At 47.2% G+C, this 20,050-nt stretch overlaps 2 protein-coding genes across 15 annotated transcripts in view; both read right to left on the reverse strand.

The window, feature by feature from the left end:
- snap91a (synaptosome associated protein 91a) overlaps positions 1-7,669 on the reverse strand; it is a 40,578-nt gene extending 32,909 nt beyond the window's left edge. For 6 of the 14 annotated variants that reach the window (XM_030370232.1, XM_030370236.1, XM_030370234.1 and 3 more), the window contains exon 1: positions 6,676-7,665. In XM_030370232.1, coding sequence (XP_030226092.1) covers positions 6,676-6,805 — 130 coding nt within the window. In that variant the 5' untranslated portion in view covers positions 6,806-7,665. Of the gene's footprint in view, positions 1-6,675 lie in introns of all 14 variants that reach the window. The other 8 variants (XM_030370239.1, XM_030370241.1, XM_030370240.1 and 5 more) reach the window with 4 other exon arrangements.
- Positions 7,670-8,423: 754 nt separating this feature from the next.
- The window catches only part of dop1a (DOP1 leucine zipper like protein A), a 28,216-nt gene continuing 16,589 nt past the window's right edge, over positions 8,424-20,050 (reverse strand). Inside the window, 17 exon segments of the mRNA XM_030370204.1 lie at positions 8,424-9,080; positions 9,777-9,906; positions 10,348-10,512; positions 10,960-11,015; positions 11,601-11,737; positions 12,214-12,366; positions 12,753-12,814; positions 13,037-13,186; positions 13,444-13,553; positions 14,192-14,271; positions 15,004-15,148; positions 15,500-15,566; positions 16,205-16,309; positions 16,412-16,467; positions 16,976-17,110; positions 17,933-18,058; positions 19,477-19,659. Of these exon segments, the coding sequence (XP_030226064.1) occupies positions 8,766-9,080; positions 9,777-9,906; positions 10,348-10,512; positions 10,960-11,015; positions 11,601-11,737; positions 12,214-12,366; positions 12,753-12,814; positions 13,037-13,186; positions 13,444-13,553; positions 14,192-14,271; positions 15,004-15,148; positions 15,500-15,566; positions 16,205-16,309; positions 16,412-16,467; positions 16,976-17,110; positions 17,933-18,058; positions 19,477-19,659 (2,175 nt within the window). The 3' untranslated portion in view covers positions 8,424-8,765.

A 20,050-nucleotide genomic window follows, 5' to 3' on the forward strand; every position in this document is an offset into this window, starting at 1 on the left:
CCCCACCTATGTAGCCATGTAGCCATGCATCCATCCAGTCACGCATCCATGCAGCCGTGCAACCATGCAGCCTTGCAGCACATGATGACATGCAGCCATGCCATTGGGAAGGGGGGGGGGGGGGAATTGTTGGAACTCAAATGAATGAACAGTGAAAGCACCATGTTTATATATAGCTCTTCTCCCCCCTTGAGCAGCACACAGATGCTGCCGGGGGGGGGAAATTACTCATAATTACCCATCCAGAGAGCCAGTGCAACAGTAAAGCAGAGGAACACTACAATGCAAAGACCAGAGAGGCAGGAAGACACGTGGCCATATGATCTTCTGCTGCTACTGGGTTTATGACGCAAGCTACGCTAAGTGTGTAAGCTACGCCTGTAGCTAATGTTACTACTGTAGCTAATGACACTCAGTCTTTTCCCTATGCATATTTTCCAGCAACCTGGCTGAGCTGTGTGTGATGTGCACTTTGTTGATGTGCGCGTGCACAGTGCTGATGTGTGTGATGATGATCACAGTGCTGATGTGTGTGATCACAGTGCTGATGTGGGGCATACACGGTTCTGGTGTGGGAGTGGGCGGCGCTGATGTTGGTCGTGCACGGTGCTGATGGTGGTCTTGGACGTTGCTGTAGGGAGCATTAGGTGCTGATGTGGGCTTTAGGTGCTGATATGGCCGTGCACGTTGCAGATGTGGCCATGCACGTTGCTGATGTGGGCGTGCACGTAGCTGATGTGGGCTTGCACAATTGTGATTTGAGCGGATGCAGAGGATGAATGTGATCACTGATGCCAGTAGAGCTACTGTGTATGTGAGTGTGTGTGTGTCAGTCCCATATATAACAATATAACATAACTAGAAATAGCAGGCATTTGTTTGGCATTAATGTTAGCGTAATTACAATTGTCGGTCTGCAAGGTGTAGACTTACCATTGTCCGGGTTTGATAACACTGTTGCATCGAGCCAACACAATCAAAGATGTAGGCTCCCTCTTTTTGATAGGGTCACGTATGTGTTAATTTCACTCTTTACGGGTCCTACATACAATCCAAAGACATTCATGAGCTTATGCCACCTACATCATCATCATGTGTTTTTTTATTCTTCTATAGCAGAGCACTATTTTGCAGTCAGTATTTTTCGTAGGGGAAACACTACACTACTAGTATGGCTACATCTAGTAGGGCTATTGCTACAGCTTTAAGCTACAGCTACTGCTACAACCACAGCTGCAAATGCTGCTCCTATTTCTGAGACTAGTGCTATCGCTACAACTGCATCTAGTGCTATGTTTACAGCTACAGCTAGTGCTTTGGCTACAAATGCATCTACTGCTATAGCTACAACCGTATCTAGTGCTATGTTTACAGCTACATCTAGTGCTATGTCTACAGCTACATCTAGTGCTATAGCTACAGCTACATCTAGTGCTGCGTTTACAGCTACATCTAGTGCTATGTTTACAGCTACATCGAGTGCTATAGCTACATCTAGTGCTGCGTTTACAGCTACATCTAGTGCTATGTCTACAGCTACATCTAGTGCTATCGATGCTGCTTTAATGACTACTGCTGTTACTAATAGGGTTACTGTTGAAGCAGGGAAGTCCATCACATCCTTTGTTCCTCTCATCTCAGGATAGAATATCACATTTATTTTAGTTTACTGCAGGGCAGAGGCAATGTCAAAACTATGAAATATCCTCTGCTATCTTACTGTGCTCTTTACTCACAGCACATAGCAGCCACATAAGCCTTCAATAAGCCAGCTCGCTTCCTTTGCTAGCAAATATCCTCGTAATCCTTTTGAGTTGATGAGTATTCTCCGTCACTCATCAACTCTTGATAGTTTTCCACCATCTCCTCCCACCAAATGTTGTAGCCCGGAGTGCTAGCAATTTACCGCTAGCCCTCACACACCGAGCCATGCCCTAAGGAGGTGCGAGCTTCCCATTCTGTGCCTGTGCGCATTAGAGCCGTGTGAGCCTTCCATGCCGTGACGGAGCCAAGGGTGGGTTGCCATCCTCCAGTGCCATGCTCGGGTCTAGTGAGGTGGGAGCCTCCCCTGCCTTGCCGGCACCTAGGGTGTTGCAAGGGTGTCGCAAGATTCTCATGCCCCGCCAAGGGAGCCACGAGCCTCACGTGCGGCGCCTGGGCCAAGCATGGTGTGCGCCTGAGGTGACATCTCCTGTGTGCCCACAGCCCTCTGAGACTGTAGTATCCGGTGAGACTGTGCCATCACAGTGCGAATACAACGGGCCTTCATGGTCTGTTTATGTCGCGCAACTCTTTCTTTCTTTTTTCCTGACTGATCCCTCCTACTTTTTTTAAACAGCAGAATCTGTCTTTATCCTCATTTTAAGTTTGCTTCTTCTTCTACTATAGTATTCTTTTTTCTATTTGATTTCTCGATTTGCGAGTGCCCTTGACAAAAAGGAAACAAGTCTCGCCAAGGAGCGTTAATGCTGAAACTCGTGTTTACAGCACAGCGATGCACTGTTGGATGTTTACAGCACAGCGATGCACTGCCGCAGCACAAAATAGAGAGAACTTTTCCCACAGTGATTGAGCTCCCTGGCAAAGAGGCAACCCTGTCGCGAGGCAGAGATCAGAAGTTGAATCGACTGATTAAACAGCAGGAAACCCTAGACCTTCCTGCATTATTGATACCCGGCCTGGGTGCGGACAAGGCCCTTCGCCACTGTCTGCCCAGGGGGCCATGTGCTCAGAGGTACCACAGTAAGTCGTAAGGGTATGCAATCATAGCCAGATAAATATGGGCAAATTTGCAGCAACATAGCGTTGTCAATAATGTTAGGGGAGGATGAAGTGATGATGCTGGTGATGATGATGATGAAGTGATGACGGTTGTGATAGACATAATCAGTTAGTAATGAAGGTAATTTACAACGGCAAGTAAACTAGTAGTCCATTGACTTGGCTAATTGCATAATTATCGCAGGATAGGCCTTCACTTTATCTGTAGGGGTTGTTTGTCATTGTAGAAGTATGTCTAGGTATGTTTCAACTTGGTTGCTGGTGGGGCCCCAAAGAAGAACAAAAGTAAGGTGAGGTAAATTAACCCACACCGATTCATGTTTCACCGGGTCATTGTGGAAAAAACAGACACCGATTGTCCTGAATGGAAGGGCTTGTCACGGGCGACTGACAGTCTCGTAATGTGAGCAGTAAATAATTAGCTCAGGGCTGGTGTGAATGCTCAGGCTGACGATCAGACGCTTCGGGTCATATCATCGCTGGCGACAATGCTTTGGTGCTTTGCATTAATGAATGCATTCCTGCTTCAGTGATCTATCGTATGCGGGATGAGATTGCACCCATGGCTAATGCTAACCAGCTTCCCTTCCTTGGCTCTGTATTGTACACACTCCCACTCACACTCTTCCACATGCACACAATGATAGGTGTTAAGCCCTGTCTGTGAATCAGAATTTTCAACACAGACAAGCACAGGAACAAGAACAGGATGAAGAGGATGATGGTGATGATGCAGATGATGACCATGAAGAGTGGGTCCCTCTGAAGGTTGTGTTAGCAAGAGAAGGGTTGCCGGAACGGGAAAAGAGGAAAGCAACAGGGGTTATCAACCATACAAAAAACAAGCAAAAAACGGGCCCAACCTTTGGGAATGTTAACCTTTCACATTAAATCATGGCTCCCTTTACGGTGAGGGCAGCAAGGCCACAGAGTTCACAAGGGAGCTTAAGAAGAACGGTCTGATTGGCCATAGAGGAGGGCATGGGATGGGTCATGGGGTGCATTCTTCCTTTGGCAGTCACCCAAAGTGCTGCTACTGTACCCTACCGTGTGATGGATCTCGGGCTGGCTCCCTGTCCTCAGATCTCTATCCAGGCCAGAACTTTTGGCATCCAAAAACGAATTGAATACGAAATATGAAAATGTAGGGTTTGGATAGACACCAAACAACTACTTAGATTTTATTGACGTCACTTTGTAATTTTTAATTTGTATGGAGGGTCACTGTCAACCCAGCTCAGACCATAATGTAATCTCATTTGAAACCTAAAGTGACATCATCTCCTCCACAGGGCACTTTCTCTTGGAGGAGAAAGGCAGGGTGAATTTCCCAAAGATCAATACAGCAACAGAAAATAAATCCACTACTGTAGTAACTCAGAAGTAAACCTCAACAATAGCTGTATCCTTCCAACAAACTATAGATACAAGCGGCTTAACAGTCACTGTGTAATTCATTTAGGTATTTCTTTACCTTATATAGTATACTTTAAAGAAAGGCATTATTCCTTAGCTGCCATGAAGCACATCCTATGTGACCACTAAGGTAGGCCTACACTGAGCAGTTCATTGGTGGTGATTCTACGATGTGGTCCATATTGAACTAGACGGCCCCCTCGTTTTCTGACCTCTAAATACAAACATGAAGGTCACAGAGACAAGTTATGAATAAAAAGAATGAACGTCCAAACATAAAAAGTTAAGTAATCCGTACGGAACTACACATCGTCGACTGAATCCACTTTGAATCCTTTTAACAGGAACCCCACTGATGGGAATGTCTTCAGTCTAGCAGGTGAACTCGTTGACACCAGACTCAAGACTGATTGTGTAAAAATGGCTGACTGCTGTAGCTTGCCAATCGCCGTGGGAGAAGGGAGGAGCTGCTTAATATGCACTTTGAGATGCAAAATAAATGCTGACACATCCTCGGCTAGTAGGTTTGCGAATGATTAAAACCATGATAAACAGGTGGGAAATGACCCCATCTCCCTCCCTACCATACACACAGACACACACACAGACACACACACACACAGACACACACACCTTTAAGATTGAATTCTTGCCAATGCTCCTATATCCCTCATATTGAGAGTCAAAATCCACTCTATAGCACCGAGGCGGAATTAGCCAGACGAATCTTGCTAGCTCATTCACTCTCCCCCTCATACAAAAAATATTTCTACCCAGTATGTGATAGGCCGACCAATCACAACCGTTTATCTAATATGAGGCGGGATAAATACGATGATGTTGCATGGGAGGGCCGTAGAGGCATTTTCGACAAAGCTGGCTGCCGCCGATGTAGTGGCAGCTCTTCTCTGTTTACAATGTTTTCGTCGCTCAGTGCTGCGTCACCCGTTTCACTGCTGTGATTGGTCGTAGGCCTATCCATTTGGCTGCCAGAGGCATTTTGATCTGTGCCTGTTGGTGACACCCCTTGACAAATTCGAAAATGAATGGAGAGGTTCCAGACCCACTGCAGTTTGTAATTCGGAGGACATACCTATACTCAAAACTGCATTTCCAGGTGTAATTATGTTAGTATATCACCTTGCAATTCACACAACCTCTTATCAAAAACACAACCAGTCACGTTATCCAATCACTGTCAACGGTGTAATAAAGAGGCTGGGGCTGTCAGAAATGGTCTTCTTCAGTCCAGTAAACCTCCTTAAAGTCTAAACTATTGTTAAGTCATGGTAAACCGTTCAGTTGCAGTACTATAGCATGCAGAATGGATTGGGCTGTGAACTATTTGAATGTGTTAACGCAGAGAGCACAGACGCCAGAGGCTCTTGTGAAATCCATGGGCGGGTGTAATCACGATCAGTGATACAGAGTGCTTGTGGTTATAGGAGAGGATTGATATTTCAACGTGACAGACTTTTGGCTTGTATATGGATGTCCTCAACACTAGGGGTAGCTGTAAGATATGCTGAGTATCTCACCAGAGGACCTGTTCCAGCATTTCATCACTGCTCTTCTTCTTATCAGACAGCCTCTCTAAATCTATATTCAGCCTAAAGACTGAATAGAAAACTCTCAGTGGGGCACTGTAAGACAGGAGTCACACACACACACACACACACACACACACACACACACACACACACACACACACACACACACACACACACACACACACACACACACACACACACACACACACACACACACACACAAGTTGCGCCACGCCCACATGTCAAACACACATACACACAACAATTAGGGTATGGATTCCAACTGCCCATACTGTACATCAGGTATGTGTTTGACTTGCATTACGGTTGCCAACCATCTGTCTGTAGTTTTAGAAGCGTTCAAAGAAAACTTTATCCGTCATCCGTTCTGGACAGATGGTAGCTCCCTGCACATCAACTGGTTGGATGTGCATGTGGAGTAGCATTTGAGGCAGCTACACCTACATCAGCCCTGGCTGTGTATTCCCTGCCGGTCTGAAGCAGGAACCAACTCATTAAGCAGCCTGTGAGTCAACCTGGGAACGAGAAGGGAATGCCAAAAACGATCTCATGATTATTAAGTGTCCTGTTCCTCTGTTTCCCATCAGGTCTGTTTTTCGTTGATTAAATTTAACTCGAAAATGTCCATTAATTGTATTACACACATGCACGCAGAGACACACACACATCCCCCCCCCTCCCCCCGCACACACACACACACACACACACACACACACACACACACACACACACACACACACACACACACACACACACACACACACACACACACACACCCAGGCACACAGTGGCGAGTGTGTAACTTGCATGGTATCCACGGGGGGCTGGCTGTCAGAGGGAACAGAGGAGTAGGAGGTGGAGAAGGTGGAGGGGTTCGGATAAAGGATGGAAGGGCATTCATACTTACATTCCAGGTGCTTCTTTTTTGGTGCAGTCTGTTCGTGTGTGGTAGCCTTGCATACAGCTCGGCACACGTCGGAGCCCGTCAACGTGTACTGGGCCGCGGCAATGCGGTCGGTCAGTGTCTGGCCCGACATCTTCTCTCCCCGGCGTTACGAACCTCGAGAAGCAACGTCAAATACGCTCCCCCCCCACCCCCCCCAAAGAACGTCCTCCCAGGTTCCCTCCACGTACCCACTGAGAGAGGCAGGCCTACTACTATGTATACTATATACTATGTACTTAATACTATATAATAGGCTTGAAAAAGAAAAACAAACATAAGACCTGAATGAACTAGTTTCTATCTTTACGGCGTGTAATATTAACCGTCGCTTTAATTAGGTTGACTTGACCCAGAGTGTCCCAGGTATCATTAGAAAGAGGGTATCTCTATACGATCGCAATAAGGGAATGTTTTGTGACGAATTGCTCATGTCCTTCTGGAACAATCATCGGCTGGTTGTAGTAGGAAATCAGGCATGTTAAATTTCCTTCGTGGTAACCCCGTTTGGGAAAAACAGAAAAGGCTGATTTGGAATATTTTTTCACAGCATACTCAAAAAAAATCTATCCTACTGTCTTATGTTTCCGTGCAGGCTGTGCTGTATGCTTACTGTATTCTAACGGACGTTCATATGTGGAGAGTGTTCCCTGGTCCTCCAGTGATGCTCGATTATCCTCCACCTTCCTAATCCTCCTCACTGCGACCCGTTTTGTGGTGAGCTTGGATGGAGAGACGGATAGGGTCCCTGGTTTGCAGCATCCCCCATCTACAACACTTTAGTTTATCCCCACAGATCGTGTCCTTCCAGGAGCCACCAATTCAAACCAACCACCGACAGTATTTCAAACGGGATCGGGGGATGGTGGCGTTTTTTTTTTTTTTACTTGATTCGCTTCCTCTCACTTATTAATTTATTTATTTTCCTCACATCTATCTATCCCCGCCCCTCTCGTCGAAGTCAGGTGACACGCGACTGCCAACACATATTCCTCTACGTCATCAACCCTGACTGCGTCTTTTTCTGCACTTCTCGCGGGAACGAAACAGCCAACCACGCAAAAGATCTTCTTGACGTCATAAACGTGAAGCACGAATCAGCCAATGGGCAAGCCCACCCAGAATGTAGGGGTGGGGGTAAGCCGGTTTTGGTAGAGGCTCAGTACATGTTATGAAGGTCACGATAGCAGTCAATCAAGCGCTCAAACCCTATTTGAGATTTTATTTAAATAAAACTTTAACCAACGAGGTTCTGGTTTCATTTTCCTATAATAGGCTAAAGCTCACGCTGTGTAACGTGTCAGTAGATCTCCTACTGCGTTAGATCCCCCGCCTTTTTAAAAAATAAATAAATAGCCAATGTTCAATGAATAACAAATAAAGTAGCCTAGATAGTGGGTGATGTCTAGCATTACAGAATTGAGTAATGCCAATGCCTAGGATGGAACCACAGTAGGCATACGGGCGCTCCAGCGGAGCCAGATGGTCGCTGTCCAGGGTTCTGAATTTACAACCGGGGACTATTTCTTCCATGTAGCCACTAAACCCAAATTGATGACAGTAGTTAGGTAGCGTGAACCAGCAGTACTACACCAAGCAGTTTTATAGTGGTTCGTTTTAGATATAAAAAGACGAAAAATAAATTATCCTCCATCAACCCTTTAAAGCTTGTAGTCAGTTAGTCCTGCAGACACTGAATGTACACCAAAGCCTCACAATTTGAAAGCATTTATTTTATTAAGTCACATTGATATGGAATGGCACAGCATCTTTACATTTTCCAAAATAACTCAAACTCACAAATGTTAAAGTCAGTCATCAAAGCATCTCCGTATATACAAATAATTAAAATTAAATAGCATTTAAGAAGTAAAAGTCATTAGAAATACAAAAAAAAAATCTACAAACTTGATTATGTTTTTTTTCTCCCTTAGTTTACCCATATCTATCTGTACAGACTGAGGTGTTTCACTAGTGTTGATCCGTATAACCCATCCCCTCCCCCCGTGATATACATATGTTTTTTAAATACTCCTTTCTCTTTGTGGCCCTTCTCACGTCTTGATCAGTCCCTCCAGGAAGTCCTTCTCCACCATCTCCTCGATGTTCTGCCGGGCGCGGCTCCAGAACACCTTCTGGCTCTCTAGCTTATGGCCAGCGTCCTTTTGACCCGGAAAGTCTCCCTCGCCTGGTGCTGGGCGGCCGCAGGCCGGACCAAGGCGGCTCCCGGACTTACAGTTGAAGACCTGGCTGAGCAGGTTGAAGAAGGGCAGCAGCTGGTCCATGCTGCGGATCACGTACAGCGTGAGCAGCAGGTGGCCCGGCTCCCAGGAGAGGGTGCGGATCGAGAAGTCCTCCTCCGGGTTTTTCTGCGGATCACAGGATCGGGTGGAAGGAGTGAGGGGGTTGGGCTCCCTGTGCTTTGAGGGGTGTACTGGAGTGACTTCTTCAAATTAATTTTAGCAATAATTATTAGAATTAATTATTAGAATTAATTATTGTACTAAAGGGACTCTCGGATTGATTACTGACGGCACTTCTGTGTCGAACTGAATAATAAGGGAATTACAATGCACTCCATTATAGCGACACTGCTAAACCAACCAACTGAATCCTGCTTTCTGTACCAAGCCTATTCTGGGCAGTGCAGAATGGTAACAAAAATATGTTACGTTTGCCTTTTAGGTCTAGTCAGTACAGTAACACTGCAGTAGATCAAAGACAATATAGGATGTGTGACTAGGGGAGCTACCAAAATTTTTTAAGATTCAGTAGCATAATGTAGCCTTACGCTACCATATGCTGTCACGGTAGCCTTATGCTACTGTGCCTGTAAAAAACAGGTTAGAAAAAATACATATCCAGGCAAAAACCCAGAAAAAGATCTGTCAGCAAAGAAAAAGCAGCGCACAAAACGCTTGGTTGCCGATGATAACAATGACAAAATGACCCCCCCCATCTGTTAAAAAGCCTTGGTGGGACTCGAACCGAAAACTTTCAAAATTCGCCCAACCCCTTAACCATGTCTAGTTCCGGTCCTCCACTGAGGTCAGAATGTGAATTACCTTGGCCCGTTTCCTCAGCAACTTGGCCAGTCGGACCACGTAGGGCTTAAACTCTCTCTGGTGGGTCCCCTGGCGCCTCACTTCTAGCCCGGAGTCGTCAGAGGACTCTGGGATGAAGGCCCAGCGGTACCTGGGTAGAGACCGGGCCGAAAGAGAGACCAGAGACGGCGTCAAACACAACCCTCAACACAATGATCTGGAGATCATCCCAATAGCTCCGCAGGCAAGTCCATCCTTCCTGAGCATCAACAATATATTTTGAACACAACAAGCATGCACATTGCCGACATCGCTGCAGTGGTTTTGATCCCAACCCACACGTACAAAAAGGTTGACTAGTTTCACAGCCAATGAACGCAGGAGTAAATGCAGATGAAGAGTAGCACAAATTATCAAAAACATTATCACTTCTCTTTTATGTCTGTGACTCAATAAACCTTTGGTACATCCCCTCGTGAAAAAGAAAACCAACAGATTTCCCCCTCCCCCCCAACCACTACTTCAAATTCCCTCTGTTTTTATCTTCCCATAAGCAGGACCATGCAAAGCGGCTTATGCATGCTGCACTGACATCTGGAACTGCGGCAGGCTCTCGGAGGGCAGGGCCAGGGCCAGGTCCAGCAGCTTGCAGGCCGACAGGTAGAGGTTGAGCCAGCGCTGGCTGTTGTACGAGGTGGAGAAGCCGTTCCCCCCGGAGTAGGTGGTCTCCAGCCCCGCCACCGAAGGGCCCGACGTTCTAGGAAGAGAACAAAGAACTTTACCAAAGGAACCGGTGCTGCTGAAGATTGTCATGCCTTCTATTTATCTTCTTCTATAAGTATTTTCTTTACTTTGATCCTGAATCTGATTTACAACAGCGCTAGTGTAGGCACTGTACCCACTTTTATTCGCTACTCACTGTCCTGTCCATAACAGGCACAAGCCCAAACTAATATATAAAAAATACATATATATATATATATATATATAACGGTTTGCATGACAGAGCTTATATCCAGAGGGAGAATTGTTGTTATAGAGATGGTTGATAAGTTTCACCTTGAATTCTGTGGACAAGGCCTACCCCCAATCCCCCCACCACCACATTGGAGAACTGGGTGAGCCCCATTCCCCCCACAAACGCCTTTGAGGGCAGATAACTGGGTGACCCGAACACTGAGTTCCAGCAGAGCTCCGGCGTTACCTTGAGATGTCCTCGTCGGCCGTTAGCTCCTGCTCCATCAGGAGGAACACCGTCACCTACAGCCAGCCAGGACACCAAAGGAACACTTTAGTCCTTTAGCATTTAGTCCTTATGCCACAGATTACCCAGCGGACCAGTTTCTAACAACCAGGAAAGGAGTGGCAGTGTTAGTGGAGCAGTCAGACGCAACGGAGAGGGAGGGAGAAAGAGAGATATAATGTTAGAGAGGAAGAGAGGGAGGGATGAACTATACTGCATGACATTAGAGGAAATTATATAGTCAGAGGACTCTGACGGTATAAGATAGAGAGAATGAGAATGAGAGACATAGACCAATGGATAGACAGTCAAGGAAATGGAGTGGGGAGGACACAAAAATGCTGACAAATTCTTGAAAACCTTTGTCAGAGAGAGAGGTAGCAAGCACATGAGAATCAGAGAAAATGATGAACATAAAGAGTAAATGACTCGCAGCAATACTGAGGCAGAGACAGGGTGTGTGTGTGTGTGTTTGTGTGTATGGAGGCGCAGGGATCCCATTATAAATCTAGCCTTATAGATTTGCTATCCTTTATTGTAAGGCTAGCAAAAAGAAGAGCCTCTACCAAACGTTGTTGAGTCCCCAGTGTGTGCTCTCTCACCAGCTCTGTGATCATGGTGGGCCACAGCGAGGTGAGGTGCTGGGGGGACATGCGGAGCAGCAGCACCCTGAAGAAGAGGAAGACCTGTGCGTGGAGGATGGGCACCGCGGGCAGCCGCAGACTCTCCACCAGCCGCTCTGCACGGGCAACACACACACAGGTCACATGACGCAGGCCGCCGCCACACACACACATAGGTCACATGATGCAGGCCGCCGCAACACTGGGGGTGTGTGTCTGTCTGTCTGTCTGTCTGTCCGTCTGTCTGTCTGCCTGCCTGCCTGCCTGTCTGTGTGTGTTTGCATGCGTGCGTGCATGTGTGTGTGATCTGACTACTATCTGAATGTATACTGTGTTTGTATGCGTACAAATTGGTGTGAGTGAGTGTGTATGAGAGTATCTTTGTGTGAAGCACTACAAGTGTGATAGAAAGCTCGAACTTTGACTGTGAATGTAATGCATGCGCGTGTTGCCAACATGTGAAACGGTGTTCATTCAGGCTTTGCCTGCTGTTAGCTATGTCTCGCCTATGAGAATGTGATTACGTGTGTGTGTAGATGCACGCGTGTGTGTGTGCTTGTATGTGTGCTTGTCTGTGCCCGTGTCTATGTACCCTGGATGTCTGGCAGGTACTTCTGGTACTGGTCCACCTCGCTGCTGTAGATGGTGAAGGCCAGTCGTTTCAGCAGCATAGCCCTTTGCTCCAGCTCAGCGTCGCGGTTGGTGAACAGACTGAGGGAGCTGCTCTGGGCTACGGCCACGCGCGCTAAAACAAGGACAAAGCCACCGCGATGACATCATGAAATACTATCAAGGTGGGCTTGGAATGTGTGCTATGGGACTATGTGCAACGCAGCCTATATTGAGAATGGCACATGGGTAGATTTATCGACCACACAATCCTTTTACTATAATCGGATCTAGTCTATTGATCCGGTCAATTGATTACCTGTTTGAAAAAATGATGGCGCCTCCAGCGTCGAGGTTTTAATATTAATAAGAGCAGATTCATTTTAAATGAATCAATACCTTGTTGCCGATGACATACATCAATTTCAATAGTTGAATGAGCTCTGAAATGGGGGGGGGAGGGGGTTGTAATGGTAACTCTCTCCAAAGAGAGCCTGAGGGGAAGGAGTGTTTGGGGCTTACTCATGAGGTCCCGGAATGTGGTCTTATCATGGGTCATCAAGTGATCGATGATGGCTCTCCAACTGAAAGCAAGGCAATTAGACCACATCGTTACGTTTCAGTAATTATTCATCAATGTTAGACACACACATACATCTATCATTCTTTTTTATTATTGTGAACATTTGCCTTGTTCCCTTTTTGCGTGCCTCGTCTTAAGACTTTCCCCGCTCAGTACCACCCAATGTTTTTCCTGTGCGTCTGATAAATCAAACTCTGGCATCCCGAAGCCTCGCTCCACTCACTGGCTGACGCAGGAGGAGTCCATCTGGAAGAAGGTGTGGTCCATGAAGAGATCAAAGGCCTCCTTCTTCCAGGCGCGCCGGGTGTACTGGTACCCACTCAGGCTGCTCAGCAGCTGGATGCACGCCCGGTAGCTGGGGGCGTTGTGGGCACTGCGGCACACGACCAAACACCACGGCACAACGCATAGTAAGCAGGACACATCAATAACAGAACCATGACTCATCTGAATCTTTTGATGTAGCACCTTTGTTCTTTTGCTTTTTCATTCGTTTCTTTTTGGGGGATATCGCAGTGAAAACCAGCTTCTGTGTGCAGTTAATGGATGTGGATGATCTACACCACACACTTTAAAAGGTGAACCATGGACAGAGGTCCCTGTTTCCTCATCAAAACGTGCTGGGTTTACCTGTGGTTGCGGAGGTAGGGCACAACATAGTGCATGATGTTGACCAGCAAGGGGATCACCCTCTCCTTCTCATCACTGTAGAACACCATGTCCAGGAGGTGAGCCAGCACCTGGACACACACACACACACACACACACACACACACACACACACACACACACACACACACACACACACACACACACACACACACACACACACACACACACACACACACACACACACACGTAATGCAACTTTAGACTTCATCGAAACTTTCCATCATACAAAAGGCCCGGCTAACACTGCAACACCAATAAAATGTACACTAGCAATAGCATAATGTAATGCAGCATAGACCAAACTGTGAATCATCGCCTTGAATAGTCTAGAGATCAATGCAGCTAGTCTGAACCATGGAGGCTAAGAAGAGGCAAAGAGAGTGTATTCTATCCCCCGCCTCCTTCCGCCTGCTGCTCTGAAAGACCAAAGCGGATGGATTTATTGGTTTGTTAAAGCTGAACGAAAACACTCAGAGGGTTCGGGCATAAATCCCCCACCAGGAGATGGTGATGGTGATGGCGGGGGGGCTGTTGGTGGGTGTAAAGTCTTGAGGCTCCCAGTGCTCACCAACGCTGTTAGTGAGCACTGGGAGGTCATGCTACAGACACATGCTGCTGGCGTGTGAGATAGAGAGGAGGGGAAGGGGTAGGCTGGGAAGGGGATATAAGCAGGAGAAGGAGGAGGAGGCTGGGTTGGCGTGGTTACCTCGGCCAGCAGCGTGAGAGCGTGCACGCTGTACACAGATGGAGTGAAGCTGGAGGCCTCCATCACTGTGAGCATTAAATCTAAAGGAAGAAAGGCGAGGCAAAGACAAAACAAACAAGACACAACACACACACACACACACACACACACACACACACACACACACACACACACACACACACACACACACACACACACACACACACACACACACACACACACACACACACACACACACCATTAGTAGAAGCTAGACCAAAATGTACATGTTGTAATGCAGGAACATGCCAAACCTCTAAGCTCTGTGTATCCAGTGTGGGTTAACAAACATTCCATGGTCCTTGTTAGAAACCACATCTGTATGTAGATAGAGGTACCACGACCTTTCCACTAGCAGTATTCATTAGTCAATTGATAAAGGCTTAAGGCTGTGTGCTGGGAGCTCAACGGGGAATGCTTTAAGTTATTCAGCTGATGATCACACCTCGACTTGTCCTGGGGGGGGGTGAAGGGTGTTTCATAGAAACACCAACAGAGACAGATGGACTGTGTCACTGAATTACAACCCCAAATAAATTCATTTTTATATATTTGGATTTTATAAATATACAAATCGACACTATGCCACTTTTCCACGGCAGCCATCACCTAACGTGTCAAATGCGATTCCCTCACCAGTTTCTCCACAAACTGGGAGCCAAACTTTAAAGAACTAAAGGACTATATCAGAATATATATATGAAAAGCAGTACAGTGTAGGTCGAAAACCAAACCAAACCAAACAGACAGACGGCGAGCGTCGGATCTCACACCTTCTACGTCGGACTCCAGGTTGCCTCCGTCCACCACAATCTGCGGCGAGGCCTTCACCTCCAGGTTCCTCCTCAGCCATGTGGTCTGCTCCAGGGAGGAGCCCGCGATGGTCCCGATGGCCTCCACCACCTTATGGGTCACATCCTGAACGGAAGGCACACACGCACCAAGCTTTGATCGGCACAGTTCCTCGTCTCTTACTAGTCAAATCTGCGTGCCACCGTTTTTAAAGGAGGAATCAAATATATGAATTGTAGATTCATGACTGACTTTATTTAGAATTTGAATTTTATGGATGTGGAATTTATTAGCACCCAATGAAACATCGTGTTAATTGGGAGACATACAAAGATCGGAATTTATCAATGTGGACTGCTAAAAACCCGCACAGAATATAGATTCTGCAGGTTTTACAAAGCCTAAATAAACAGCACATGCTGAGGATTGGGTTAAATTACTTGAGACACCATGACACGCTGTTCCAGGCATGTTTACCTGTAGCTCTCGTTGGTCCTTTTTGCTCTCCAGGTTCGGGTTCTTCAAGATGAACTCGTTCAAAACCCTGGGGACCAGAGGGGGGCGGGCAGAGGGAAGGTGGTGTCACGTAACAGAGAGCGAGAGAGGGAGCAGCCGCAGAGAGCTCCCCAGAGAGACCCCTGCTGATGAAGTGCTATGCTCTGAGCTGTTAATCCTGTGTGCCGCCTGTTGGGTTAGGGGGTTCAAGCAAATACACGCTCATGCAAGGGAGGGTTTGACTGTTCTGAGAGACCCATGCCTGGTTCCAGCCCCTGAATACCCACACATATACTTTTAGGATATTACAAATTCAGGGTCTGGTGACAGTTGCTTGATCGATACTCAGCTCTGCGTGAATTTTCCCCAGGCCCAATGGGCACATTGTCGGCACGACACAAACAATATGCTGCTATGCTATCCCTTGGAAAAAGAATACTCTGTGAAAAGAAAAAAGCTGTGTGTGTGTGTGTGTAGTGTGTGTGTGTGTGTGTGTGTGTGTGTGTGTGTGTGTGTGTGTGTGTGTGTGTGTGTGTGTGTGTGTGTGTTTGTGTGTATTGTCTGTGTCGTGTGTGTATTGTCTGTGTTGTGTGTGTACAAGTGTATTTGTGTGTTTGTAAACACGGTGGTGCGCATGCGTGCGTCCGTGTGTGCACGAAGGGCGATTGGGACAGGGGAACCACCCACCCCAGTAGGAGGAACTGTCCGGGAGCGGGCAGGCCCAGCTGAACCGAGTCTTTGAGCAGCGCCAGCAGCGACGGCCAGCTGTCCACCAGACTGGAAACGGGGATCCTGGGGAAAAGGTTCAGAGGAGTGTTTCATTTACACTAAAACGCTGGGGTAGGGGAGGAGAACATCACAGCATGCAGATAACTCAGAGACGGACGGCCTCACCTCTGCACGTAGGCGTAGAAGAACTGAAGCATGCACACCTCCAGAGAGAGGTGCTTCTGGGGAAACAGAAACAGAATGAGCCGCCTTCTAATACGCCTCCCTCTGGATTAATGAGGTAATCTGATTCGGTTTTATGGGACTGATCTTGAAAAACGACTGAAATGACACCACTCAGAAACACAAAAGTATGACGAATGCAAGGCAAAACCTGGCACTTCATTAACAAGAATCGTGGAATTGAGAGCAAGCGGCAAGGAAGGATAAAATTAAACGGTGCCAACGGTGTTATATTTCTACAAGTGCTAGATTGATGCTCAAGGGAGAACGCATTTTCTGTGGCAGCTGTGGAACCGCCTCCCCATCTCCATCAAATCTGCCCACTATAATTCATATATTCAAATGACGTCCTACACCCACTTCTATTTACCAGCCTTTGAATCCGTCTGCACCACACCTAAGCAGATATTTCCTGTTTGGTTTGTTTGCTGCCATCTACTGGATTAATTTACACTTGGTGGGGGAGGGGGGAGGGGTGGGGGGGTTGGAGGGGCGGGCTGCGCCCACCTTCTCCTTGGCGATGGCCGGGGGCTGCTTGAGGACCTCCTTCACCGTCTGCATGACCGTCTCGGTGCGCATGGCGCTGACCGACCGTACCAGCTCCACCAGCAGCAGCTGCTCCTCGCTGGCCGCCGGGATCACCTGGGAGGCACAGACACACGGACGGGCGGGCAAACGGACACACACAGACAGACGGACAATCTCAGAAGAGCGGCAACATGAACGTTTGAAGGGCGCTGTACAGATGGATAGATGGTATAGATGGATTTAAGTTGTTTAATTTCGAAGCTCAAAATAGTGCAGTGCAATTTCATCCTCCGATGCGTTCCCACAAACATGCAAAAATAAATGCAAACTAATTAATTACATACAAATCCTTCCATTATTATTTAGATGCATCACGTAGTACGGTGCGGTGAAGCCAAACAGAAAGTACAATGATTGGATCTTATATGATCCCCACTCTATTATATGGTCATTGCAAGTCCAAAGTGGGCCCTTCATCCAAATCAACCCAGTGCTTCCCCTATACGCAGTCAGCAGCGGCACACTGCCACTGCTGGATTGTCAGCACCACTGCAAATATATGTATACACTTTATAATACTGCCAAGTTCAAGGCACATTTGCAAAATGATCTGGTCTCAGCAGTTCCCTTGACTCTGTTGGTTGTTTAGTCATATTTGGAAGCTCAATCTGTACATTTTCCCCTAAAAAACTCACCAGCAGTAACCATTAAAAGGGTTATTTTTCAACATTTTCTTCCGGGGGGGCATTCCCCAGACCCCCCTAGCGTTGCTAGGTTACCAACTCACAGCACCACTGCTACAAAAAAAAAATCGAGGGGAAACACTGCAACCTAAATGAATAAAGTCAAGTGGATGTTAAAGTAACCAAGAGTAAAATCCTTCAATAAGAACAGGAAGGTCTTCTGCACCGGTGAGGCCAACACACATTTACTGACCTTATTCCTGACTGGGGCCTTGGTGTGTTTCCTCTCGTTCCAAACATAGGCAATAGCGGCCATGAAGTGGGCCCCGTGGTTCATGGAGATGGGTCCCAGCAGCTCCAGGACCTGCTGCCGGAGATTCTGGAGGGGGGGAGGGACATACAGAGAAGAGATAGATCCACATGTTGGTAGGAATACCTAGAAGGACCTAACATCTCAAGTCTCGAACACAGAGCAGGAATCTGGCTTCATATTTGCTGTGCGAGCTATAAAGAAAGTCATATCGTTTTCACAGCGAAAAGAACACGCAAATGTAGCGAGGCTATGCAATGCGGCCGTGTGCTTTGGGCTTAGGGCTTCAGTTGGAGTGATCCAATTCAGTTGAAGAACCAGCTGTAGTCTTTGAAGGGGAATGGAAGTGAAGACAGCAGCTGCCTGCACCACTCAGTCTCGTCAGGACCAGTTTCTTCTCATTGTGAAAGGTGTGAAGTGAGCGTCCAGGCGTCAGAGGGCTCAGAGCTCGGTACAGAACACAGACAGGTGCTTAACAGATACGGCAAGTACAGTTGTAGAACATCTGACACAAACCGGTCCAGACTCAAGAAGCACTTCTTCCATCACCGTACCTCATTTTAAACCAACAGAGACACAGACACAGTCACTAGTGATGGATTAATTGGGCACCATGAGGTTGTATTTTCACGGACTGAAAATACAACCTCCACCTGTCAAATAGCAGACTTATGGCTGGTTAAGTACTGGAGTGTTGCTCAGAGCAAGGCAATTGATGCGTGTGTGTGCAGGTGTGTGAGTGTGTGTGTGTGTGCGAGTGTGCATGCTGGCGGGCGTACGTAATAGGATTTATAGCCTGAATAAGGGCACACGATTGAGCCGTTTAACCGACAACCTCCATAGGGCTTTGTGAAGGAATGGTGCTTGCATTGATCTGGATTCAACTGTAGGGTACAACCATCACAGATAAGTCCCAGATGATTCTGAGGTTTTATTGCCAGTGTTAAATAACTGCCTCCCTCCCTCGCTCCCTCAGAGTGTACAGGCTTCAACGAGCAGGGCCGTCCAGTGGTCCAGGGCCAGGAATAAGTCATAATATGTCACGACAGTAAAACGCTCAAACGGTGGTCCCGATACAATTCTCACAGAAGTGCTCATGGCGAGAGACGGTTGTCAGCAGGGGGCAGTTTGTTGGGTTGGTTGTATTTTTTAAATTGATCATGAAAGAGGCGGCAGGCCCAACCCGCTAGTACGCTAACCATGTGCTAGACAGAACACCTTGTAGCGACCCAGGGTCCACTCCCACCTGTATGCCCATCCTACAAGTCACTGTCTTATCTAACACACGTTCCTGTCGCTTCACTGTCCTGACCATAAAAGGCACAAAAAAAACGATGAAAATATATATTTTTTAACAATTAATCAAACTTTCGAAGTAAAGAAAAGCCCTAAAATGACCAATCGGTTTGAGGGCTTTGAGTGTCGTCTTGGCGCTGGCCTGCTCCAGACTGAACCTGTGTGTTGGTGCTCTAGAGGCGGGGCGGTACCTTGGTGGAGCCCAGGTTGATGAGGGAGGTGGAGCAGCCCGAGGCCACGGCGGGCTTGTCGGAGCTGTCTGCCTGGTGGAGGACGCTCCACAGCAGGGTGACCGAGGACATGATGGTGTGCAGGATGGACAGGATGCCGGCCCGCGCCTCCGCAAGGTGCTTCTGGTCCACGTTGACCTTCAGCTGAGGAGGGGGCACACACACACACACCACAGGTACCACAGACACACACATAAACACACATGAGAAGGGGCGTGTCTGGAGCGATAGACCCTTTCAGAGGTCTTAGGACACACACACAGGCGTCGCTCATGATGCTATGGGTCTTATACTCTAATGTACCAGGAAACATGGTCCAAGTTTAATGTGTGTAATCGTCTCTAGTTTAGTCTGCTGACTGCGCCCCGCTACATTTAAAGAGCAGACATGCATTTTTAGTAACTCTAAGTTTAGATTGTATCTTAAATATATGTTTGTAAGGTAAAGTCCAAACCACACAGCCTTGTCATCACAAACACAGAATGTTGAATGAATGAATGCATTCCAAAATAGACTTGAGTCATATTTGAAGCGA

Source organism: Gadus morhua, chromosome 11 (assembly GCF_902167405.1).
Source record: "Gadus morhua chromosome 11, gadMor3.0, whole genome shotgun sequence".
Lineage (NCBI taxonomy): Eukaryota > Metazoa > Chordata > Actinopteri > Gadiformes > Gadidae > Gadus > Gadus morhua.